The sequence below is a fragment of the Aphidius gifuensis genome, linkage group LG3 (genome assembly GCF_014905175.1).
Source record: "Aphidius gifuensis isolate YNYX2018 linkage group LG3, ASM1490517v1, whole genome shotgun sequence".
NCBI lineage: Eukaryota > Metazoa > Arthropoda > Insecta > Hymenoptera > Braconidae > Aphidius > Aphidius gifuensis.
Window position 1 is genome coordinate 10,213,183 of NC_057790.1, and position 27,035 is coordinate 10,240,217.

The 27,035-nt window shown below is 28.3% G+C and overlaps 1 protein-coding gene across 1 annotated transcript in view; it reads right to left on the reverse strand.

The window, feature by feature from the left end:
* LOC122851922 (synapsin) overlaps positions 1–26,087 on the reverse strand; it is a 37,820-nt gene extending 11,733 nt beyond the window's left edge. Inside the window, exons 1-5 of the mRNA XM_044151427.1 lie at positions 25,813–26,087; positions 14,062–14,409; positions 13,668–13,989; positions 1,154–1,407; positions 948–1,083 (exon numbers count right to left, since the gene is read on the reverse strand). Of these exons, the coding sequence (XP_044007362.1) occupies positions 948–1,083; positions 1,154–1,407; positions 13,668–13,931 (654 nt within the window). The 5' untranslated portion in view covers positions 13,932–13,989; positions 14,062–14,409; positions 25,813–26,087. The remainder of the gene's footprint in view (positions 1–947; positions 1,084–1,153; positions 1,408–13,667; positions 13,990–14,061; positions 14,410–25,812) is intronic.
* Between the last annotated feature and the right edge of the window lie 948 nt (positions 26,088–27,035).

Genomic DNA, 27,035 nt, shown 5'->3' on the forward strand with positions numbered 1-27,035 from the left:
AATTAATTTAAAATTTTATCAAACTTTGAATTATTTGAATTAAACTAAAGTTGCTCGTTTTAAACAATAATTTGTTCGTAAGAAATGTCTATTTTTCGACTTCAAAGCCATTACTGCTTTGAGTCAAACTATTGAGGCATATTTTTATAGTTGCATTTCTTGTCAAAAGTCCTTTATCGTTTAAAACAAAAAACTAATCTATCATAATAGTCATTATACTGTTTGTATCAAACAGCCAGTGGCAGAAATTTGAGAGTTTTTTTCTTGTTGCTGTCCCTCTGCCATTTAAAACAGAAAAGCTTGTCTTTTATAATAATTGTAAGTTTGTTCCTTTCGAGGAGTAACGAGGTTCACGTTTTTTTTTTTTTTTTTTTTACAAAACATTTATTACTTTTAATAAATATTTTATTTCTCCTTAAAAGCGGTTATTTTTACTGTCAACAATAATTTTTTTTTTATCCAAACATTTTCTCAGTGTAATGAATGTCAAAGTTGAGAAATTTTATACACGAGGATGGGACAAAATAATTTTTTTTTTTTCTAAAACAGAAATTTTGAGTTCACGGGCATAAAATTTAGTGTTGTAATATACGGGGTTCTTAAACTACAAATATTAATTCGAGTATGCCGTTAGCAAACAGCCTTAGAATTCGACTATAATTATTTTTTAATGTTTATAAATATAATTTGAAAAAGATGGTAATTCTATGTTTTTAACAAATGATACTTATAATTCTACTATATTTGATAACAATATTGTTGAGAGATTCCATTGTGAAAAATATTTTTTGTGGATTTTTTTAACATGTGATGTTTGGTTAGGGAGATTTTCTTTCGGTCTGAAAAACTTCTGCAGGAAGATTTTTCACGGATCTTATTGAAGAAGTTGTTTTTTTGTATAATAACCGAGCAAGATTTATTTTGAAACGTTATAGAGTCATAAGTACCTGAAAGTTGTAAATAGCCGATAAATTATTGACACTGGGAATGTTTCCATACATGAAACCTAGAAGAAGATTTTTGTAGTTTTCATTTGCATCACAAAGATTTTGCCGGATCAAGACGAAATCAGGTTTAAACGATCTGCAAAACTCGAAAGTAATATTAATATCAACGTAAAATTTCGTTATACTCGATTTATCAAAAACATTACCTGATAACTTTGGTTCCGTTTCGTAAAATTGCGACAGAGACTGTTGCACCACTTTCACAGGCAGTCAGTGACAACTCTCGAAATTCAGCTTGTTCAACTCGTATTTCGTATTCACCATGAAGTCTTCGGCCCCGGAAATATTTGCTCCAATCAGTATTTTGATCATCTATGACCAGTAGAGTGAAGCAACGATCTTTATTGTATGGTGGAATGCGATTAGTACCACCAACAGCAGCACCAAGAATAGAAGCGCCCTGTAAATTCGTGAAAATCAGATGTTAATTCAAAAAGAATATGACTTGTAACTGGTGGTTTTAATTACACTTAATTTATGTATAATGATTATTCATAAATATAAATAGGATTACAAATTTTATTCTATTTGAACAAATTAATACGATTTTATTGTAGGGTATAATTTGAAACTTCATGACACTTTAAAAGATACTGGAAGGTAAATTATTTTAACTGAATACAATATAAATTATTATTATATCTTTATATGTTTACGTTTTAGATTAGTTTTTGATACCATTTGTGAAAGTATTGTTTCTCGTATTAAACAAGGTATTGGTCGACCAAGTTTAAGATGCATGTCTTGTCTTATAAAACTAGATTTCCAGAAGTTTAGAAAACCTCTAACTATTACAACAAGAAACGTGTTGTAAAATAAAACTTTGCAACAAAAAGTAAAACGATGTAAGCGAAAGGTAAATATTACAAAAGTTGCTATTGACATTATTATAATAATTGATGTTGATTTTTATAGTATTATCTTTTTTGATACTTCTTATTAAGGTTGATTCTGGAAATCTGAAATCGCAACAGATTTTTTTTTTTTTTATCTTATGTTTAAATGAAATAATTATCTACATTGTCAATTTTTTTCAATTTTTTTTTGTGTGGTTTTTTTGAGATATTTACTGTCAAAGTTGACAACTTTAACACGCCAGGTATAGGCGGTACATCATATTTTTATTAATAACTTTTTCAAAACGCAACGTTAAATTTCTATCAGTTTGTAGTGCTAGAAAAGACAAATTTTTGATATAAATTTTTAGTATTTCGTCTGTTGCGTTTTAAAAATAAATAACTTTAAAATTCAAAAATTTCGCGAGAAGCGCAGCACACAGACATGAACACAAGCATGGTTTCAGTGTACGATGTAATCTTCGCTTGCTAGTGTGTAGCCACGCACACACATACTACTAAAGAACTTAGTTTTTTCATCAGTGGCGCCACAAAAAATTTTAGGACACGGGAATAAAAAATAGCGTTATTGATATACGGGCCCTTCGTGGCATAAATATTGGTTCGGTGATGCGACTGGGAATCAACCTTAACACTTTTACAATCTGTACTTTTTAGATTGATTCACTTGAAAATTGAAATACATATTGATAAATTGAGACGTGAATGTGGGAGTATTGGATTACAAGCTGCAGTAGATGCTATTTTCAATTTGAATGAGTCCCAAAAAACACTGATGAGAACATGTCTTCAAATAGCTAAAAAAACTGGTAAAGGTATCAAATATGATATAAAAAACTGGTGAAGGTATCAGAAATGATATAAAATGGATTTATTGGTTGTTAACCGATTGTTAAGAACAACTTTATTGTTAAGAATAAAAGGACCTAGTCTTTATGACTGCTTGAGAAACAACGAAACATTACCTCTACCTTCAAGACAAACACTTCATAAATATATCAGTTCATTTGATAGTTTATTTAGTTTTAAAAAAAGTATTTTTGCTGTATTAAAAGACAAAAATTCATCAAATCCAAGATATCAATGGAGAGGCAACTTAAAATCCTTTTTTGATATTTTTTAGGTTTACAGGAACTTGAAAATTTTTTAGATTATTTAAATGTTTAGGAAAAAATTATGCTAGGAGATATTACTGATGATGAAAAAAAAGAATGTGAAAACTATCAAATCCATTACTAATTCTACTCTAACAGGACTTAGAGGCACGATCAGGGCAACATTAGACTTGCATAAATATTTATTTGACCTAGAAGGTGATAATTTATCATACATAATGACATGTATATTAAACCAGGATGCTTAAGAGGTATACAAATTAAAATATTTTAATTTTTAGTGAGAAATCAAACTTGATTTTTGAAGTGAAACTTCTTTACGGAGGGTAGCAAAAAAATTCGAGGCCCTGCTAGCGTTACGCGCTCGCGTTTACTCTCTGTCACACGCTCTCCTATACTCTCTGTCACGTATACTCTTTCTGGTATACTCTCTCTGGTATACTCTCTCTGGTATACGCTCGGCCACAAGCGGATAAACTCGGAACGTCAGCTGCTATGTGTGTATGCGTGAGCGACTTTTTTTTTTTTATTTAAATATTATTAAACAGTTCAACTGAGTTTAATACTTAAATAATTGATTTTAAAAAAAAATTCATTTAAACGTATTAAGCAATAGTTATCTCGCGGGTTTAAAGAATCATTATTATAATAACAATAAAATTATTATAAATATATATAAATGATGATAATATTACCAATTATTCACAATAGTATTGATATTAATAATAATATCTATAATAATAATATTTTGAATATAAATACTAATAATTATCAATATTTATATATAAATGTTATTGTCAATGTTATTATTTATATTATTAATATCACTGATATTATTATAAATCGATAATATTATTGTTATTATTACTAATATTATATTGATATTATTATCATCGATGATATTTTTGAAATTATCATTTTATTTATACTATATGGTTATATATGAATAATATTATTATAAATAATAATAACTCCAATAATATTATGATTAACAATAATATCAATATAATATTAGTAATAATATCGATGGTATCAATTATATTGTCGCATTAAAGAATGAAGTGCCAAAAACGTCAATTTTAAAGGAAAAAGGGCGTAAGTGTTAATTTATAAATTTTCGGGTTTTTCATCTAATTTTAATACTTAAAAAAAAGGGAAAATGGGCGTAACAACCTTTGATAAAGGATAAAGGGCGTATGTCCAAGGATTTACGCCTTTTTTCCCGTTATCAAAATAATTTTTGATAGAAGATGAAAGGCATATTTTCAATTTTATTTGAAATTTATTTAATGGCAGGATTTTTTAAATTATTGATTGTTTACTGATAATTATACATAATTTATTATCAATACGAAAAACATAAAAATAATTACAAATCTTCATCTCTTATTAAAAATGATTTTGAGAATGGAAAAAAGGCGTAAGTCCCTGAACATACGCACTTTTTTTTTCTTTAAGCCTTAAAATTAGATGCAAAGCCCGAACTCACACCCTTTTCCTTTTAGAAAAAAAAAATTCCTAAAAATGGCACTTAGGCCCTTCTTCCATTAATGTGTCGATATAAATAATAAAATTTATAATAATAATATTCGAAATATAAATACTAATAATTATTATTAACTAATAATATTTATATTCGAATATTATTGTCAGGATTAATATTATTATTATTATTATTATTATTATTATTATTAATATTCAGCGTGACATGAAACTACTCTGAAAGAAGTTTCACTTCCCCCGCGCGTACTCGCAACACGCTAATTTTTTTTTACTACAAGATATTATCAATTTTCTAGAGATGTTTTTCAGTTATTTGTATTGCATGTGGAAATAATAGTCACCCTACTCCTGTTGCTTTTAGCTTTCAGGTTGTTAAGTGTTTACTCCTCAAGCATTCAGGTTGTTAAGTGTTTACTCCTTAGTCAAACGACCTAAAAGATTAAATGCTCATGCAGATGAAATGCTTATTACTCTACTTAAACCTGAAGATATTATATCCAAGACTGAAGCTAGTGAAAGACAAAAATTAATCTCACAACTTTAATCTGTTCTAGAAAATCAAACAACAGTTTGATCGTTAAACCATTTGATCATGACTATGTTCAACAGTATACGAGCGATGAAGTGAAAACCTCCGTTTCTGGATATACAAGGAGAATAAAAAAATTTACAAAATGTGAGAGTAGTATCTTTAATTTAACCACTGATATATCTTTAGATAGAAACAAATTAATAGAATTGGAAAGCAGTAGAAAGTTGCTTTAATCAAGTGATAATTTGTATCAAATAATAACTATAGCTGAAAACTTAATATTTTATACTGTGTACGAAGAAGATTTGACTGTCAATTTGTTGTCTCGTATTTTTAGTGCCATAGAAGATATTAAAGATCGTACTAAAACACATACTACCAGAGCCAAGAAAATAGAGATCGTAAAACATGGTATGGCATGGTATGTGTGTGAGTGTTGTAGAATAGCTGGAACGTGAGACACCACAACGAGTAGAAAATAGATAGCAACAACAGAGTTCTCGAATGAAATTATAACGACCTTTGTCTGCTTGCTTATCATAGGAAGTTTTATCTTTTTAAATTGACAGACGAAAATGATCCTCAAGAGCTTGAAGAATCTGTGTTGTAAAGAGGTACGAGCTAATAGTAAGTTCAGCAATATTCCATAAAATAACAAAAAATATAAACAAAATGAATAATGATTCTGGCTTTGATGTGACAAAAATATCTAAAAATGTATAGTTGAAAATTCTATTTACTTTTAACCTCAAATAAAATATTTTATATGAATGAATCTTATCAAGCCCGAATGCACAGTCAATCAATGGGGACAAGCTTGTGACAAACCTGGCGAGTTTGTTATAGACTGAGAATCGTTACGGGAGTAGAAGCTATCCCTTTCCTCTTTCGATTGAATCGTGCTAAAATAGTAAATACGTTGATTGAGTCGTTTTCGGGGCTTACATTGTTATACTTGAGTCCTGTTCGTTTTTTGAGTTAAAAAATGAGGCTTGCAAAAGTCATGTTTTTCTATAAACAACCGGTCTTGCTTGTTTTCATGGGTAGAGCCTCAAAATTAATCAGTCCCGAGTTGGAGTCCAGTTGAGGTACATTCATAGCTACGTTGCAAGAAACAGAATATCCTGACAGTTTTTTTGTTATAAACATTTTTTCCTCTAATAATTTTTTAAAGTTGAATAAAGTTGATTCAGATTGGATCAGCTATTACTATAGAGGATGTGTTAGAGATAGCTTAATGCTATCCTGACCAGACAATCTGTAGAATAAAGAGAAATGAATTTGATGCTTTTATATCTTCATATGTTCTGAATTAAGCCAGTTCTATCCAGGACTTGATTATTAAGGATATGATATGGTTAGCCTGATCTAGCGGAGATCAGGATTCAATAGAGTTACTTTAATAGAAAAAGCCCTACGATATGCTGATCCAGCCTGGATCAGGGTTCAGGCTATCTTGAACTACTTTTAACTCAGGTATAGTTTATCATAAATATTGTCAATTTTTTTCTCATTCAATGATATGTAGTGTCATATTTCGTTGATAATTTTTCTTTATTTTAAGCACTATTGAATTGATTATTTACAGTTTTAGGCTGGGCTTTTATCCTATAATTGACCAAATGATCTGCCTACGATTTCAATCAGGATCGAACCCGTGAACTCCTTGTCACAAAACTGAACCGTTACCGCAGTGCCATATCGTTGATTTTACGGAGGCTAGGAGCCGAAAGGCTCAGCCACAGTATTGGATTTATCCCCCCCAAAAAAAAAAACATTCATAACTTTTAAACCAATTGTCGTCGAGACTTCAGATTTGGCTTAAACAAGCGGCTTTGGAAATTCTATCGCCCCTAATAAAAAAAAACATTATCTATTCGGCCATTTTTTTTTTTTTTTCTCACGGAAAATACTATTCGTACGGGAAAAATTTAATTGAAAAAGTTATAGAATTTTGAAAAATGATTATTTTAAGCCTAATATGAAACCTCTGCGACTACTTCATTTTGAGTTATAGCTTGTGCCGTTTTCATTTTTTAGGCAAACAATAACTCGTGATGAAATGGTGTTAGAGACTTCATATTAAGCTTAAAACATGCGTACTCAAAAAATTTATCGCCTCTCCGAGAAAATTTTGATCTATGAATCACATTTTTAATAAAAAATTTTAAAAAATCGATTTTTTTTTTTTTTAATTTAGTTTTTAAAAAAAAAAAAAAAGTGACCGAACACATAATGCTCTTTCTCATAAAGGGTGATGGAAATTCAGAAGACGCGTTGTTTGAGCCTGATACGAAGTCTCTACTACAATTTTATCAAAAGTTATTGCTTTCCTAGTTTTCGAGTAATTTCTGAAAAACGCTCTAACTTTCAACAAAATCGTCCTACACACAGAGAAGGATATGTTAACAGTTAACATATCCTGTTCAATGTTAACATATGCCATGTTAAAATGGGTGGTGGCTGATAAGTTTACATCAAAGATATATATATTAACATTAAACATACGTATCTTAATAGTTAATATGCGTATGTTAACTATTAAGATATCTGTAATTGACACAATTTGAAGGTTAGGCTGATAGTTGAAGACATTTACGTATGTAAATATGAAAATTTAATGTAAAATTAAGAATGAATTTACAAAAAAACTAAATTTAAATAAATTTATGACAACACGAGTACATATTATATTATATTACAATTAGAATAGTATCACAATATAATGTCAAAAAAAAAGATGACAAGAAGTAGACTGGCGTATCAAAATATTTGGCCGCGTAAAGATACGTATGTTAACAGTTAAGATATCTATGTTTATTGTTAATATATATATCTTAACATTAAACTTTTGTATGTTTAATGTAAACATATTGGTATGTTAACTGTTAACTTATCCTTCTCTGAGTGTAGATACTTTGTATAAGACTTAAAAAGCATGTGTGGTAAAATCCAACAACTTTTACTTGAAACTTTTTTCAAAAAAAATTATAGTTTTTACAAAATTGTAAAAAATAGAAAAAAATTGAACATTGGAATCAGGATAAACCCCTTGAGGGGCGATAGAGTTTTAAAAATCACGTTTTTTGAGACTAATTTGAAGTCATTCCGTTGATTCTAACAAAAGTTATAGCTTGCTCGAACGAAAAAAAAAAAAAAATTGATTTTGAGAAAAATAAAAAAAAAATGTACTGTTATATTGTATTGTTACTTTTAAAAATCATTTAACAGATAAAATTTAACACGGCCCTAGCCGGAGTATTGAAAATTTTGAATTTTCAACGGTAACGCGGGCCACACGCCCTAACAAACGTTACCAGATCTTTTTGTATGTTGATTTTGGTCTCAATGATTTTTATCTTTTCCTCGAGTTTACAATACGGATTAAATAGATAATTTTTGTTTCCGAAATGGAAGATGTATCATATACCTTTATGTTTAGACTAATTAGTCCCCCACGGAAATATTTTATAAAAATTTTGCAAAAATTATATAAAAGTCATTTTATAAAATCATTTTGTAAAATATGGGCAAAAAAATTAATAAAATTATGTAAAAGATTTATAAAATTTTTATAAAAATTTCAATTTTTTTTTATAAATATTATATATATAATATAATATAAGAATACTTTATTAATTTCAATTACTTTTCAGTTTTAACCGTACTTTTTCATCGATTCTTATATATTTATATGTTGAAAAATAAATTCTGATTACTCTTATATGGATTCGTATGAAAATCGATGGAAAAGTACAGTTAAAACTGAAAAGTAATTAAAATTAACAAAATAGTATTCTTATGTACATTTTTATCAAAGATTCTTAAAAGATTTGTGGCATCGTGGTAAAGCACCCGCTTGTCATCAAGATGGTCTGAGTTCGATTCTTCGTTGAAAAGTTTTTTTTTCTAATTATTCTCTGAAAATTTAAATAATTCTTTTATAAAAATTTGACAAAAAATAGGGGGGGAGGGGAGAGTTAAAATACTCGAAATAAACTGATAAATTTTTACAAAAAATTTATAAAATATTTACAAATTTTTTATAAATTATATATATAATATTTATAAAAAAAAATTGAAATTTTTATAAAAATTTTATAAATCTTTTACATAATTTTCTTAATTTTTTTGCCCATATCTTACAAAATGATTTTATAAAATGACTTTTATATAATTTTTGCAAAATTTTATAAAATATTTCCGGGGGGAAATGACAATTTACTAAATTCATGAGAATCATTATTAAAAAGAATAAATTATCCTAGATTCGGAACATAGATTATTTTATTTATAAATGCGACTTCTAAAACCAAGTAACTAAGGTATTTTAGTCATGAACTAGAACTCTGATGGATTATTTCAAATCATTCATTCTTTGAATCAATGCTTCAAGAAGTATTGATTCGAGAATTATTTTATTATTACAAGAACAGTATACGGAGAAAGATAATTTGTAAACTTAACAAAAAAAAATGTAATTTTATTTTGTAATTGGGGAATCCGTAACATAAAATGTGTAAAAACTACAAAAAAAATATGTAATCAGATCAAAGTCGTAATTCACATTATTAAAATGTAAAATTTACATTTTTTATCACTAAACATCATGCTTATTGAAAGAAAATGTAAAAGTTACATTTTTTTTTTGTAAGTAAGGAATTCGGCAAAAAAAAATGTAAAAATTACAATTAAAAATTGTTTTCATCGCGGAGATACAGTTTGCATTAAAAAAATGTAAAATTAAAATTTTTTTTTTACTAAATAACATGCTTAGTAGAAAAAAATGCAAAATGTATATTTTTTGTTTGAAAATGGAGAGAGTCGGTAGTTGTTTTTTTTTTTTTTTTTTTGTTGCTACGTGTACTGACCGGGATTTGAACCTACGACCCTACCTGAAGCTATTTATTCTATCTCTTTAAAGCCAGCGCCTTAACGCTTAAGCTATCGCGTGTTTATGTTGAAGTGGAAAATTTTTGTCCATATTAAGAATAACCTCCAATAACGACAGAAATAAAACTTTTTGTTGATGAATTATATACATTGAAGAATTAACATAAAAATAAAAATTTGATCATTAAAAATATTAAAAAATCGTGTTAAATTGATTTGTTGGAATATTCAAATTCGTTTCGGTGATAAACTCATGTAAGAATGAATTGTGTTGAAGTTTTCTATTGTTTCCTCGGCAATTTGCGAAAATTCTTTGATTTCATTTCGAGAATTATGGCAGAGGAATAAATGAGGATGGGTCATTACAGTATTCATATAGATTAACCAACATTAATTCCTTAGCCACATCTTTTACTTAGTTACTATTTTTCCTTAGGATTTTTATTTATTTAAAAAATGAAATGCATGTAATTTTATTTGTTATAAACAGAAATATCCAAGGAAAAGATGTAGCTAAGGAATTAATGTTGGTAAAGAATTATGTTTTTAGAAAATTATGTAGCTCGGAATATAATTTTTTGGCAACTGCAATTCCTTAGCTACATCTTTTCCTTAACTCCTGCTTTTCCTTGGAAATTTTCATTTATTAAATAAATAATATACATGTAATTTATTATTTTTAAAAAATAAAAACGACCAAAGAAAAGCAGTAGCTAAGGGAATGATATTGCAAAGAATTATGTTTCAAGAAAATTGTATAGCTTGAAATATAATTTTTTGGCAACTTCTATTAAGCTACATCTTTTTTCTTAACTGCTTTTCCTTGGACATTTTATTTATTAAATAAATAATATACATGTACTCTATTATTTTAAAAAATAAAACGTCCAAGGAACAGCAGTAGATGAAAAAAGATGTAGCTAAGGATAAATGTTATAAGAATCATGTTTTAAGAAAATTATTTAGCTTGAAATATAAATTTTTGGCAACTGTAATTCTTAACTACATCTTTCCTTAGCTGCTTTTCCTGGACATTTTCATTTATTAAATAAATAATATACATGTAATTTATTGTTTTAAAAAATAAAACGTCCAAGGAGCAGTAACTATGAAAGATGTAACTAAGGTATTATGTTAAGGATATGTTTCAAGGAAATTATGTAACTTGAAATATTTTTTTGGCAACTGTAATTCGCTACATCTTTTTCTTAGCTACTGCTTTTCCTGGGACATTCTATTTATTAAACAGATAAAATACATAAAATTTTATTTTAAAAAAATAAATATGTCCAACGAAAAATAGTAGCTAAGAAAATTTTTTTTACGCAACATCAATTCCTCAGCTACATTTTTTCCTTAGCTATTGCTTATCCTTGTACATTTTCATTTATTAAAAATAAAATAATATGTATTTTGTTTAATAAATAAATAAAATGTCCAAGGAAAATCAGTAGTTGAAGAAAAGATGAATGACTTTTGTCATGCACACATGTTTCCCACCAGAACCGAGAAATCATACAATCCCAATTTTTTACAATAAAAAAATGTAAAATCTACCTCTTAAATTTGTTAATATATATAAACTTATTTTCCCAATATACCTTACAGTTTTTAGATGTAAAATTTACATTTTATTCTTGTTTCTTTTTTTTTTTCTGAATCACAATTAAAAGCTGCAGATTTCAGCAAAACAATATCTAAAATCATTTATGATTATTTTTTTGTTTTTTTTTTACCGCATTTATTTGTAAAATTCGCATTTTTCATAGATATAATTTAAATTAATTTTAAGTAAAACAAAAAAATCAATTTTCAACATTTTTATCGTTAAATTTTACCCAATAAGAATTCAAAATTTACAAAAAAAAAATGTTTATTTAGTTTTGTTTTTAAAAATGTAAATCTTACCAAAAAAAATGCAAATTTTTAAATGAATTGTGTCGGATTCCTCAATCGCAAAAAAAAATGCGAAATTTACAAATTATTTTTTTCCGTGTATTACTCTAATAAAATACACTTTTTAGTGTTCCGTAGGACACTTATGTTTTTGCTTTTCTGTGACTTTTTGTTATTTTGAGATAAAACGAAAAGTCCTGAATCGAATTGGCTTGTGAGATGCTCATTTTCTTTATTTTTTTTAGCCAAAAGCAATCGTCATATTTATTTCCAATTTTGGGGCCTTATTAGATTTAATATGCCCATTGTTGGACATGGCCCAATTCCAAATATCAACCGATCAATTCCAGCAATGTTTTAATCGACGACGCTTCATCTGCAGACTCTACGATATTTTTTTCAAATTTTTCGGTCGTTTATTTTTTTTTCTATTCAACGATATGTAGTGTTACAAACTGTTTTTTTACAATATTTTTGTAAACAGCAAGAAAAAAAATAAAAAATCCTACGGAACACTTAGGGTGCACCTTGGGGAACTTGACTATCTTTTTTTTGAATGAAACTCTTTTTTGTTCGGTAGTGATAAAAAAAACTCTATGTAACACTTGAGCGTAAGTGACGCGTCACCTCCCTAGCGCTGAAGCGTTCACCCATACACTTAATGAGATCAAGTGAGGAAGGGACATATTTGCTAAGGCGGCGTATTAATATTATTGATATTATTATTATTTTTCATATTACTATTATTATTCTTAATTACAATACTATTATTCATATTATTATTGATATTATCAATATAATTACCCTTCGTAATGATATATTTATTTCAATGGGCCATCCGTGCCCTGATTCAGTGACACAACGACTACAAATGTAGCCGAAATGTCGTCAAAATGGCTGTGACTACAGCGATGAGTGACTATACGTAACTACGAGCAGCTGGTGACTACGAATGACTACAGTCAAAAAAACTTTTGACTTTGTGAGTACGTTTTACTACATTGACTACATAGGACTACGTTTTGACTACACTTGAGCGTAATCAAAAATTTTAATAAATATGATAATTGCTGTTTATAAAAAATTAATGAATAATGATAAATATTGGACATATTTTCTTTTATTATAATGATTATTATTTCATCATAATGATAATTGATTCAACTGCAAATAATAATGTTCAAGATAATATTTTTTATTTTTTTATTTCAAAATATTGAAAATTTAATATCTGACCATATTTAAACTAATACAAATTGTGTTTTTAAAGTACGTTCTGATTTCGTTATAAATCAAGTATAAGAATTATTTAAATTATATCAGTACTGATTTAGGCATATATCTACTAGGGTTACCATATGAAAAATCCCATGAAGACATGCCCTGATTTGGGAACCTCTTTGTCCTGGCAATGTCCTTTTTGGATCAAATGTCCTGATTTGAGAAAACTGTCTTTTGCAAAATTTCGTTCGTTTTTTTTTTCCTCAACTAATCCGATATAGGCGTTTAGAAAAGAAATTATGAAACCATCACTATTCTCGATTATTTGTACATGTATAAATTTTCTATGTTTATTTGAACTGATAAAGAATATCGGCATTGCACTTTTCCATCATTTAATTTTATTTACTAATTTTTTATCAATATAATCATTCAATATAAAAAAATAGTAAAAAAAATAGGAACACAAAATTTTCAATACTATTATAATCACTAATTGCTGACAAATAATTGAATTGCACGAAGGAGGGGGAAAGGGGTGCTGGGCATAATGTCCTGATTTAAAATGGCAGTAGATATAGTAGAATCACGTAAAAAAAATATAGAAGAATGCCTACGCCTATCAGCCTACGAATAATATTACCTGATCACGAGCTGCACCAGTAAGACTCTGAACTCGCTGCAAAAGACTTTCTCTAGTTTTAGCGGGTGATGATGGTGCGCTTGTGGTCCTTGACCCTGACCTCAAGTTGAGACTCAAATCACTAGACGTGACGACACTTGTCAGAGGAGCTCCTGGTATAGGCACTTGAGTTGGTGGTGGTGGTGCTGCTGGTTGTGATTGTAATGGTCGATCTGAAATAGCTTGATAAGGCTGAGAAGAATCTTGGTGAACCATGGTGACCATCCTTGGTTCCTGATCCACCTCATCATCTAACTCGGAGCTTAAATCTCCCGACGAAAATCTTCGAATAAACATAAAAATTAAGTAATTCAGGAAGATTTACTGGAAAAAAGTTTTTCTTATAATTAAATACCTTCGTTTCAAGTAGTTGACATTAGTTGTAAAAGACTGACGGAAAGTGGAAAACGGAATGGTGCTGTGTGATAGAGCTGGCCCACAATAATTTGTGTAACTTTTAAGCTCAGAAATTTTAAAGCTTATTTACTATCTTTTTTTTTGTTTGACAGTTTTTATGACAATTTTTTTTCAATTAGTTTGAATACCTTTTTCCAAAAATGTATTAGTTTTGAAGTTAGTATTCACTTCAAGAATTTTGCGTACTTGATTTAAAATAAGTTTTGTAATGATTTTTTTATATGGTGCTCACGGCGTTTATGAATTGACGTTTTGTATTATTAAGTTGGTTGAACTAAACTTTCATCTGAAACATCAAAAATGAATCTTTCTGTTATTCTTTAGCCAGAGTATAGTCTGTAAGTGTTATTACATATTTACATTATGAGTATATACGTTTGTGATTTATACAGAAATTTACAGAGGGTTATAGATGGAAAATTTTTCTCAAAAGATTTATCATTAAAAGGTGAGAAAAATATTTTAATGAAAAGAAAACGAAAATTGAAGAGAGTTTGAAATAAATAAAATTATTTCACCAATCTTTCTAAATTTTTAGAGCAGCTTTATAAAAAAGTTAAACATGTTATGTGAAACTTTCAACAGCCAAAAAAAAATTATGGTTGTATGATACTTTTTTATTATATACTTCTTTTATTCGAAGTCTTTTTACTTTGTCGAATGAATAATTCATTTTATTGAAAATTTATTCGATTTTATTTGTATTGACGAAACGAAAGAATTTTTTAACGGAGGCTAGGAGCCATAGGCTCAGCCGCAGGATTGTATTTTATAACGAAAAAAAAAAAAACGTTCATAACTTACGAACTAATTCAAGGTCAATCATCCTATAGGCTTGAATGATGCGTCTTCGAAAACTCTATCACCCGCATTGTTAGTTTTTTCCTTCATCTTCAATAGTTTTTAAAGAAAAAAAAAAAAAAATTTAGAATAGAAAAAAAAAAATCGGATATTTAATTTTTTTTCTCAAAAACTATTTGAAGCCGAGAAAAAACTCAAATATTTCAGAACAGAGCTTTCCAAGAGCTCTCAATCAAGTCTAAAATAATGTTTTTATCTTCATTGTCCTGAAAGTTACAGCACTTTTGAAAAAATTTTTGATCCTTTTTTTACTAATTTTGAAAAATTAGGCAATTAATAACTCAACGTAAAATAGACATAGAAACATCGTATTAGACTTAAATAATGTGTCTTCGAAAACTCTATCGCCCGCATCGTGGGTTTTTTCTTCCATCTTTAATAGTTTTTGAAGAAAAAACAAAAACGTTAAAATAGAAAAAAAAGCAGATATTTAAATTTCTCAAAAACTATTCAAGGCCGAACAAAACCCACATATGACATAACAGAGCTGTCGAAGAACTTTCAATTACGCCTAATACAGTGTTTCTGTTTGAATTGTCCTAAAAGATATAGCATTTCGAATCAATTTTTTTTTAATTTTGGAAAATTAGGCAATGAATAACTCAACGAAGAATTGGAATAAAGACTTCATATCAGGTTTATATTTTGTGTCTCAAAAACTCTATCGCCCACATTGTGGGTTTTTTCTCCCATCTTCAATAGTTTTTGAAGAAATAAAAAAAACTTTAAAATAGAAAAAAAAAAAATCAGATATTTAACTTCTTTTCTCAGAAACTATTCAAAGCCAAAAAAATAGCCACATATCTCATAACAAATTTTCGTGAGGACTTTTATCTAAGCCTAGTTCGATATCTCTATCTATATTATCCCGAAAGTTCTAACGGTTTTAAACAAATCTAAAAAAATTAGATATTGAATAACCTGACGAAGAATAGAGACTTCGTATTAGGCTCATATTTTGCGTCGCAAAAAACTCTATCGCCCCCATTGTGGGTTTTTCCTCTCATCTTCAATAGTTTTTAAAGAAAAAAAAAAACTTTATTTGATTTTTTTTCTTAAAAACTATTCAAGGCCAAAAAAAACCCCACATTTCCTACAACAAAGCTTTTTGAGAACTTTCAATTAAGCCTGATATAATGTTTCTATCCTCATTATCCTGGAAGTTATAGCATTTTCAATCAATTTTTTAACAATTTAGAAAAATTAGGTAATGAATATTTCAACATAGAATTGAAATAGAGAATTTGATTCCACGACAAAAAAAGATTTAAAAAAAAACTTAATAAAATCACGATAAAAAAAATCACGACAAAAAAAATCACGACAACAAAAATTAAAACAAAATGATGAGACAGTTGCTGAAGCAACTGTGCCTGCCCTGCGGGGCGAATTTTAATTTCTTTTTTAATATATTGAAATTCGTGACTACAAAGTTATTTCATTCTCCATCGTTACAATGATTATTGTTACAACTAAAATTTATTTAATTTTCATTCATTTTGCTTGTTCCTTCTAATGGGTCATCTTCATGTCCGGAATCACTTTCTTTTAACTTTTTGAATTCTCTGTTCTTACTCATTTTGTTGTGTTTTGTTTACACATGATTTTAGCCTGTCAATGTCAAATATTTATTTATGGAATTGTCGAATTCAATTTTATTTATTTTATTTACTTTTTTCCCTCGGTTGAATCAGGATTCAACGTTTTAATTGTTGTTGAAGTCATCGTTATATTTTTTTTTTTTTGCTAAAGTAATTTTACCTGCAAATGAATTAAATGGTAGATGTATGATTTCTTGTATTTTTTTAAACTCGAAATTAATTTTTGGTATATTTTCATTTTCCTCATCGTCTTTGAATTTTATATTAGCTTGTACTGGTATCATTATTTCTTTATTATTTATTGATAGGTATTGTTCATTAACTTTTCTTACTAATCCTTCAGTGATCGTATATATTTTGTTTAACTTGAATGTTTAATAATTAATCATGTAAATAATTTTTTTTTAAATCTTTTTGTTTTATACATTTTATTGATAATGGTACCTCAATCAATCCATGATATTTATTCGCAGCTTCTCCAAAAAAAAAACATCTTATTTTGTCAGTTTCATCACATATATCCATCGTAAATTTTTTACCAGTTTCTCGTTCGTTTTTCCATTCTTTTATTTCACTTTTATGTATAATTCGTGCCCGAAGTGTATCACTGTATTGAATTTTTAATTTAATTTTTTATGTAAATTATATTTATTTCTAATAAATGATATTTTCTATATTTATCGTGCTTTTCTTCATATTCAGTAATTTTTCCTTGATATTTTCTTATTGTTTTCTATATTTTCCTTTATATTTACTAATATTTTCTTGATATTTTCCTATAATTATCGTATTTTTCTTTATATTCAGTGATTTTTCCTCTATATCCCTGGTGGAAATATTTCTCCGGAATTGCTCCGGCTCATTCCGAATTGCTTCGGATTATTCCGGAATTGGTTCACTTCGAAAAATTACGGAATAATTCAGAGCTGTCCGAAATTTTAATGGGCCAATTTCGGTGCGATACGGAGCTTTCTGGAATTTAAAGGAGTATTTTAGAAATTTTACGGAGTTTTTCCGGAATTTTACGGAGAAATTTCGTTTTTATTTATAGTGAATTTTCCTATATTTTCATTATATTTACTGATATTTCCCATATTTATCGTATTGAGATTAAGGGACTTAGAAAATTTTTTATATTTACTGATATTTTCCTGATATTTCCCTATAATTATCGTATTTTTCTTTGTATTCACTGATTTTTCCTCCATATTTACTGATATTTTCCCATATTTATCGATTTTTTTTTTATATTCATTGATTTTTCTATATTTCCTTTTATATTTACTGATATTTTCCATATCTATCGTATTGAGATTAAGGGACTTAGAAAATTTTTTAGGGGGGCGTCTACCATGGTTGGGGGGGGGGGGGTCCAGAAGAAAAGCGAAAACAATAGGAAATTAAAATTCCCTAAAAAAAAAATTTTGACGAAAAAATCTACCGACTAAGTCAAAGATTTGGCTGGTAATATAAGGTAGATAGTGATTGTTTGGCTACAATTACAGCTGAGTAAAAAATATAGCTAAGAAAAATAATGTAGATATTGATTGTTTGGCTATTATTAAGGCTAAGTAAAATATCTACCAGCTAAGTAAAAAATCTATATATATCTATCTATATACAGTACAAGTTCTCAATAAAGCCGCACGCAATAAGACCGCTTTCCCTATTTCGTGCTCGAAGGTTCCCCCACCTCTGTGTCATACGTCAAGCTGAAATAATTCTAAACTCACGTTCTCAATAAAGTCATTTGTCAAAGAGGTGAAAAATAAAAATCAAAAGAACAAATGACATGTACTATATGATTGATTAATTTATTATTATTTATTTTTTATTTATTTATTTATTTAGATAAAATAATTATAATTAATTATAATAATTTGTATGGAAAAGAATAAATATGAGAGAATAAATAATGAGTATTTATTCTTTTCCGTATAAAGTATCGTACGATGTCGATAAAAAATTTGATAAAAAATCTTCACCATCCTCTTCAAAATTACTTTCTTGTAAAGCTTGCTCTAAAATCAGATAAAACAAATTAAATTATTATTAGTTCACATGTTGAAATAGCTTAAATAATCAATGGATATTTAAAAAATATTATTATAAATCCTACCTGAAGTTGTATTTTGCACTTGCTCGATGATTTTGTCATTTGACCACTCTTCTTGACTAACTAATTATGTACATAATCCATTAAAAATAAACAATAATAAAAAAAAAGAAAAGAAAAAGAAAAAGAAAATAGTATATTTCGTTACAAGTGCCCACTCAGAGAGTGTGCTGATGATTGGGCACATGAACTATATTTTATGTTACTAGGAACAGTGAAATAAATGTGTGAATTTCCAAAAGCGCACTACCCCTCTTACAGCACACATTATTCCCTGGGCGAATGCCTGGTTCCACTTCGTTTATCCAATTCAACAAAGTGTCCTTGTCAAGTTCTTCATATCCGTCAATCTGTTTGACCAGTTGCAATAAATCAATCAAATGATTATTATTCTGAAGTTTAACGTCATTTGCAACTTCAAAAGCTGATGCATCTAAAAGGCAGAGATCAGAGCATAACAAATTGTTGTCAGTCTGAGTTTCAGCATCACATTTTTCAACTGGCCAAAGCGCTTTCTAGCACTTATAAATTGTTTTTGGTTCCAATTTTTCCCATGCTGCAGCGATCCATTCAATAGCTTGTTTAATATCAATTGTCTTCAAATGGTCAATCAATAAAATATTTTGTCTTTGACATGTTAATATAGAAGTCGCCAATAAATATTGATAATTTAATTTTAAAGCCTGAAGAATTCCTTGGTCAAGAGGTTGAATAAGAGAAGTAACATTTGGTGGAAAAAATGCTACCTCAATATTGCCAATTTTTAAAAATTTATGTGCTTTACAATTGTCTATGAATAGCACTGCAATAAGAGGAAGATTTTTAGATTCTAAAAACCTCTCTACACGTGGCACAAACTCATTGGTAAACCATTCCTCGAATATTTCCTTACTCATCCAAGCATTTTGTTGATTCTGATAAAAAACTGGCACGTCCTGATCAAGTGAGTCTGGTCAAATCTTGATCAAAAAATCATCAAGTTTCAAAAAATGAATTGACGCATAGAAGGACGTCGGAGTTAACTTGATGAAACTTAGAAAAAATAAGAAGCCCTGTGGTCTAGTGGTCAAGGCGTTTGCCCGGAAAGCAAAAGACCCGGGTTCGATTCCGGGCGGAAGAACTTCGTTATTTTTTCTAAGTTTCTGGTTTTTTTCAAGATAAATATTTTTTTAAAACAAGTTTTCCTGTTCAAGATAGGATCAAGTGTCTTGATCACATCCTGATCAAGTGAGTCTGGTCAAATCTTGATCAAAAAATCATCAAGTTGGATGATTTAAGATAAATATTTTTTTAAAACAATTTTTTCTGTTCAAGATAGGATCAAGTATCTTGATCACATCTTGATCAAGTGAACCTGGTCAAATTATGATCAACATTTTCTTAGTTTTATCATATTTAAAATGTAGAGCTGATGACAGCTCTGTATAATATTTCTTCTATTAAATAATTTATTCCAATATGTATCCATAATTTTTTATTACGAATTAACAAATAATTAATACAAAAAAATTATTTCGTATTTTATTGATTAAAATATATATTCAAAAATAATTATTTAGGAATAATTATTATATTGCACAATTATTTTTTTTCCGATTATTAATCTTCCTCTGAATCTATCATTTTCTTTTTGCCTCTTGTGAGTGGATGTAAAATATGAGGATTAAAAAACTATACATTGCATCGATTGTCCGGTAGCTGAGCGGGCTAAAGCGTGCGTTTAGAATAGTAATCCGTTGTTCGTAGGTTCGATCCCCTCTAGTTGGGCAAATTTACTTAATTATATTCTTTGTCTTTTATTTCAGCACATCTATCTCTAACGCTATCCCAGAAATAATAAGTAATTAGCTGATTAAAAAAAAAGAAAAAAAAAGTGATTTGATAAATAATTTTTTTTTATCATTTTTTGATAATGTTTCTTGATCACTTTTTGATCAAAAATCTTGATCAAGTCTTGATCCATTTTTGCGTTACGTTTTGATCAATTCTTGATCAAGTTGTCTGATCAAAACTTGATCTGAGATCAAGTTGCCTGATCAAGTTTTGATCATATCCTGAACTGAATTTCTACTCGGGTCTCACGTCTTGAGAGGAATAGGTTTCAAATTTTTAGTAATTAGGTAATTCAGAAAGTTCCAGGTTCAAATTCCCGTTGGAACTCAAACTTAATCATAAGTTTGAGGCAGCCGAAAACTAAAAAATAAACCATTTATTATATACTTTTATGATTTGAAATAAATGACAATTTCATTATTTCAGAACAATCGCGAGTAATTAAAAACATGAAATATCTGTACTTCAAGACATGCATTATTTGATTCAAGAAGCCACTTCTTAAAATAAAAGTGGAATGATTTAAATTATGGCATAAGCCCGAGTAAAAATATCAGTCCAGTTCAGATTCGAATCATATCTAGTTCACCTGATTTTGAATCTGATACGGCTTGCCAGATCCATTCCGGACTGAAAACGTAACACCGGCCAGACTCTGGATTGAATCTGGTTGTTATACGGAAACCTTAGCGGTTCCGGACGTTAAAATTTGAGTCCAGTATGAATCCAAATCAGATCTGGTTCATTACTCAAATTGGATCCAGTCTGTACCGGACCCACGTTATTAATGAGATATCAGTAATTAGGGAAAAACTATTTAATAATGTTTGTTTTTATTATTTTTTAAGATATATAATTTTTTGTAATTACATTTCTTATCGATTAACAATAATTTTTCACTAAAAGTATTTTACAAACTAACTGAAATTTTTTAGGATCCAGCAAGATTTGAACTTGTGACTTTTTTGCTCAAAGTCAGCAACGCTATGAAGTCATCAACGGCAACTTACATAGATTAATCGAAAAAATCAATAAATAAAAAATCCTCTACATTTATCGACAACTCTTCGAGGGATCACCTGGGCAAAAACCATCGCTAATCTGTAAAAAATGTAATTTTCACTTTTTTTTTTATGAGACGATAAATTTTATCGATGATTATTGTATTATAAGATAATACTGGTAATCCTTGATATATATTTATATGCAGAAGGTACCATTTTATCTGACAATGGATTTTTCTCTAAAATTATTACTTAAAATAAATTTTTTCTGTGCGTTTCGTTTGGGGCCCATAATTTTTACAAAAACTATTTGTTTATTTTTCAATTTAAGGCATATTCTTCTAAAACAATCTATTGTCAGATTAAATACAGTCTGTATATTAACAATTTTTAATCATCAAAAATTTTGTGTAAATCGGCAAACACTGCAAAAAAATTAACAATTACTTATACTCATTTTACGTCTTCTAAAAAATCCATATTCATATTTTTTCCCATTTTCATATATTTTTGATGTGTAAACATCTTTAGGCGCGGGTGCCAGTAAGAGTGAAATGAAAAAACCAAAAAAAGAGCGTCATATCCTGTGACGGATGTTAGCCTGACTCCATTACTATAATAAGCGCAATGGTAGATTATGTATAGTATAATAGGTTATCCAGCGGTCGGTAACTGTTACCATGAGGCAATTTTGAATATTAATGAATTAGGAGATATCTGACATATGTCATTTATAAGTGAAAAAAATATATATTCAATGAAAATACAAAATCAATTTATTTTATATTTGGATATATTTTATATATCTATTTGGACAGACATAATCAAAATTGTTTTAAAATTTACTTTTCGTTTTTTTTTCGTAAATTTTTAAACATAACATTTTGTTTTTTGTTTCAAATCAACTATAAAACACATACTTTTTACCTTAAAAAATCTAAAAATGACATTGTATACAAATTCTAACAGGTATAACTGAAATTTATTTACAATTTACTTTTTTTTGTAAATAGACAATGAAATTTTTTTTTTTTTTTTCATAAACATTAGTCAGTTGAACGTTTCACCTGCATATATTACTTTTTATCGATATTTTATCGATATTTTTTTTAAAATGTATACAATTTTTTTTTTTCAAAAAAAAAGTCGAAATTTTTGTTTTTTTTTACTTAGCTACTTATATATTTTTTACTTAGCTATATTTTTAACTTAGGAATTTTTTTTACTTAGCTATATTTATAGCCAAACACACAATATCTACATAATTTTATCAGCTATATCTTTTACTTAGCTTTATTTTTTACTTAGCTATTTTTTTTACTTAGCTATATATTTATAGCCAAACACACAATATCTACATAATTTTACCAGCTATATTTTTGACTTAGCTATATTTTTTACTTAGCTATATATTTTTTACTTAGCTATATTTTTAACTTAGCAATATTTTTTACTTAGCTATATTTATAGCCAAACACACAATACCTACATAATTTTACTTATCTTTTTTACTTACACTATTTTTTTTAGCTTAGTTACTTAGAAAAATTTTCAGCAAATTTTGCTATGGCGCCATATCATTGAGGGTCTATCTTCTGACTATTCAAATATTTACTATTATGTTAACAAAAAAAAACAATTTTTGTCTTGAAAAATTAAAATGTACCATAGCAATTTATATAATGTTTTTTTTTTTGCTATGTTCAGATTAAAAATTACAATGCATAAAGAAAATTTTACGAAGGCCAAATTTAAAAGTTAAAATAATCCAGCCTAAAAATTACATTGTACCATAGCAAAATATATATATATTTTTTTTTGCTTTGTTATTCATAAAATTTTACGTTGTTGCTGTGGACAAAATTAAAATGATCCTCTGAAAATTTACAATGTGCCATAGTAAAAATTTAATTCTCTTAGAAATCCTATAGGTGTCACTGATAAATACAAAGCAACATGGTTAAAATTACAATGGGCCATAGCAAAAGCAATGACAGACTCAGAAATGTCAACCACCCCCACTTTTTAGCCGATCGCGCAGGCGTGTCTTTGCTTATGTTTAATGAAAAACAAACAAATGTTAGCTTTTGTAAATGTTGTTGTGGCGCAGCGGATAACGCGTAGGCATTCTGTTCGGAAGGTTTGGGGTTCAAATCCTGGTTTAGGTTAATAAATTAAAAAAATAAAATAAAATAAAAAGAAATAAAAAAAAAACAAATAAATAAATTATATAGATATTGACAATAAAAAAAAAAATTTTTATAATATTTTCAATAAATGGAATAAATTTTGCGTTTGACCATAACAAAAATTACTATGGTACACAAAAAAAAAAATAGCCACGCCCACACGATATTTTGCTATGGCCCATATGAAAATATCATGAAACCGAAAGATGGCGCAGCTCAGCTATGGGCCATTGTAAAATTTGCTATGTTTTTTTCGTAAAAAAAAATAAAAAATTCTCTCCGTGTATATATTTATAGCCAAACACACAATATCTACATAATTTTACCAGCTATATTTTTAACTTAGCTATATTTTTTACTTAGCTATATTTTTTACTTAGCTATATTTTTTTACTTAGCTCCATTATATTATAAATTATGAAACAATTATTATTAACATTAGAAAGATATCGATAAATCGAAATTTTAAGAAATATTACAACTCGAAAACTATTCGAGATATCGAAATTTTTTTAAAAACATTTTCTTCTCCCTGACGATCTCTATTGATTGCCATTATTAAATTTGAGAATTAATCGTTATTTCAATAACTATACGACATACAACCGATAAATAGCCGTTTTTTTCATATTTCAACTCCATTTTTAACCACTTTGCGCATTCGTAGGAATTTTTCGTAGAAACACGCCGAAGATGTTTACACATAATAAACCCGCGAGTCTAGATGGCTCACAAAATTTTTTTTTTTTTTTTTTTGATATTTGTGCGTGTTAACAAATATAGAAAAAATTACTTATAGAAATGATAAATTTTTTTTTATAACACGATATGAGTAATATGCCTGGATTTATTAAGTACACTTTTAGCTCTAATGTTATTCGATTTTTTTTTGAAGTGAAACTTCTTTACGGAGGGTAGCGACAAAATTCGAGGCCCCGCTAGCGTTACGCGCTCTCGCATACTCTCTGTCACACGCTCTCGTATACTCTCTGTCACAAGCTTTCGTATACTCTCTCGTATACTCTCTGGTATACGCTCGGCCACAAGCGGATAAAGAGGGGAGAATTACATGCAACTACTCCGAAAGAAGTTTCACTTCCCCCGCGCGTACTCGCAACACGATAATTTTTTTTTTGCTTATGCTTCTATTCTCACAAAGATTAAAATAATCAAACATTTTCTGTTCTTCCCACACTGTATTGTGTCTTACTGATGCAGATATACACCTTGACACACCAGAGACACCTTGTATTTTTCTTTCTTAATTCATCTCTTTTATCACGAACCTCATGTTATCGTCAGGATTTATAATCAATCTTATTCCAGTCATAACTATCAAATCTAAATTCAATTGCTTGCTGATTTTAATATCTTAATATTTTCAAAAAATAATTTAAGTTGATGCCTAAATAATGTAGTTTATTGACAGTCTAAAAATTGAGTGATATAGTTTTTCAGTGGCTGTTAAAGTACGCAAATGAAAAATGACAGAATTATTATATTTTTTAAAACCTAAATTATAGATTATGCATTGGGAAAAACGCAGTCACGTCACAAACTGTAACATGAGCATTAAATCGTGGATGGTTTTAAGAAGTAGTCATTTTGACCCATTTAACAAGAAAATTTTTATTTTCATTTCTTTAAAGTGAAAATTTTATATATTTAAATAATATCGAAATGGTTCTAGAATTATTTCCACCGCCTAGACAATTAATATTATTCTAAGAAAACTGGATTATCATGAAGCTTCATTAATAAGGAAATGGTCGTATTCGTTACCATCTGTGGTTCTTACTTTTGGAGATAACTTTTCAAATACTAAAACTGAATTGAATTATTGAAGTGCACGTTTTTACTATGCAGTATGGATCAAGTATCGTGAAATAAATATTACATAAATAAAATGAGTCAAAAGTACTGCAGGCTCACAATCCTCTTTAGAAAACATAATTCTATTAAAACTTTACTTGACAAAACTGAAACTGATTTTTAATAATTGTCGATGAATCAAAAAAATGTGAAGTTGAAATGTTTTCTCTTTATCATTTTCACCATTATTTTACAAATAAAAAAAATACTCACTGTGTGCATCAATTATGTCTCAATAATTGGCAAGTTCTTGTTTCCCAGTAGTTAATTGTCCGTTCTAATAAAAAATTTTAACATTTCAAAAGATATGTACTAAAGACTTGAAAACGTGATGAGTGATCATCGATAAGTATGATACTACAAACGTTTACAACAGTTTATTCAACTGCACCAAGATTTTAGTTCTGTATTTATATCGTAGTTGCACAGTGTACTCAACTCAGTCACCAGGTCTGCAAGACTCACTAGATAAATCCATTGAATACTTTGACAAAAGGGAGTCACCCAAGTTCCTTGATGATCAATAATACTGCGGTTGCGCTGACGGTTTTATCATTTCTGAACAAGATCACTACACGGAATATATATTGCTTTTGAGTCGTTGATCTTCAGGAGGAGACATATAATTTTTTAAACATACATATAGACTTAAATATTTGTTCATCAAAAGATATTCTTCGAATCAATAACAAATTTTTTTTTATCACTAATTTTAGTTTTTTTAATTGTTTAGAAATATCAAGATGGGTGTAAAAGATTTATATAAGAGCTTTATGAAAAGTTTCCTTGTCGCCTTTATAATTAAGGATATTTTCTTCATTGATAATTCACTGTTCTCGATGTTCGTGCGCTTATATCAATTCACAGAATAGTAGGATATATTTAAGAGTTGTTCTTTATACATGATAACAAAATATAGAGTTAATAAATATGTCACATACAAATTGCTATAATATTGATTATTCATTATGTATTTCATATGAAGAAGAAAAGAAAAATTGAAGGAATTGTACATAAATATTTTATGTATGCATGGTTGTTTAAAAAAAAAAAAGAAATTGATTAAAATTAACAATTATGTCAATCGTAAAGATTGCATTGGAATCGTTATATTCGATTATCAAGTCATTTCTTTTGTTATTATTGAATATATTAAAGAATAGAGAATTCGACTTGTTGTATTAAAATTCCAACGAAATTAATGAATGTACTTGAATATTCTTTGTGTGATAGGTTATTGATGAGAAAATAGTATATTTCTCGCCAAGGCTCGTGCTTGCCCCTCCAAATTCGTTGAGAGCACACTCTCTGAGTGGGCACTTGTAACGAACTATATTTTATGTTACTAGGAACAGTGGTAATAATGTGTGAATTTCCAAAAAGCGCACTACCCCTCTTACGCTTTGGAAATTCACACATTATTCCCACTGCCCTTG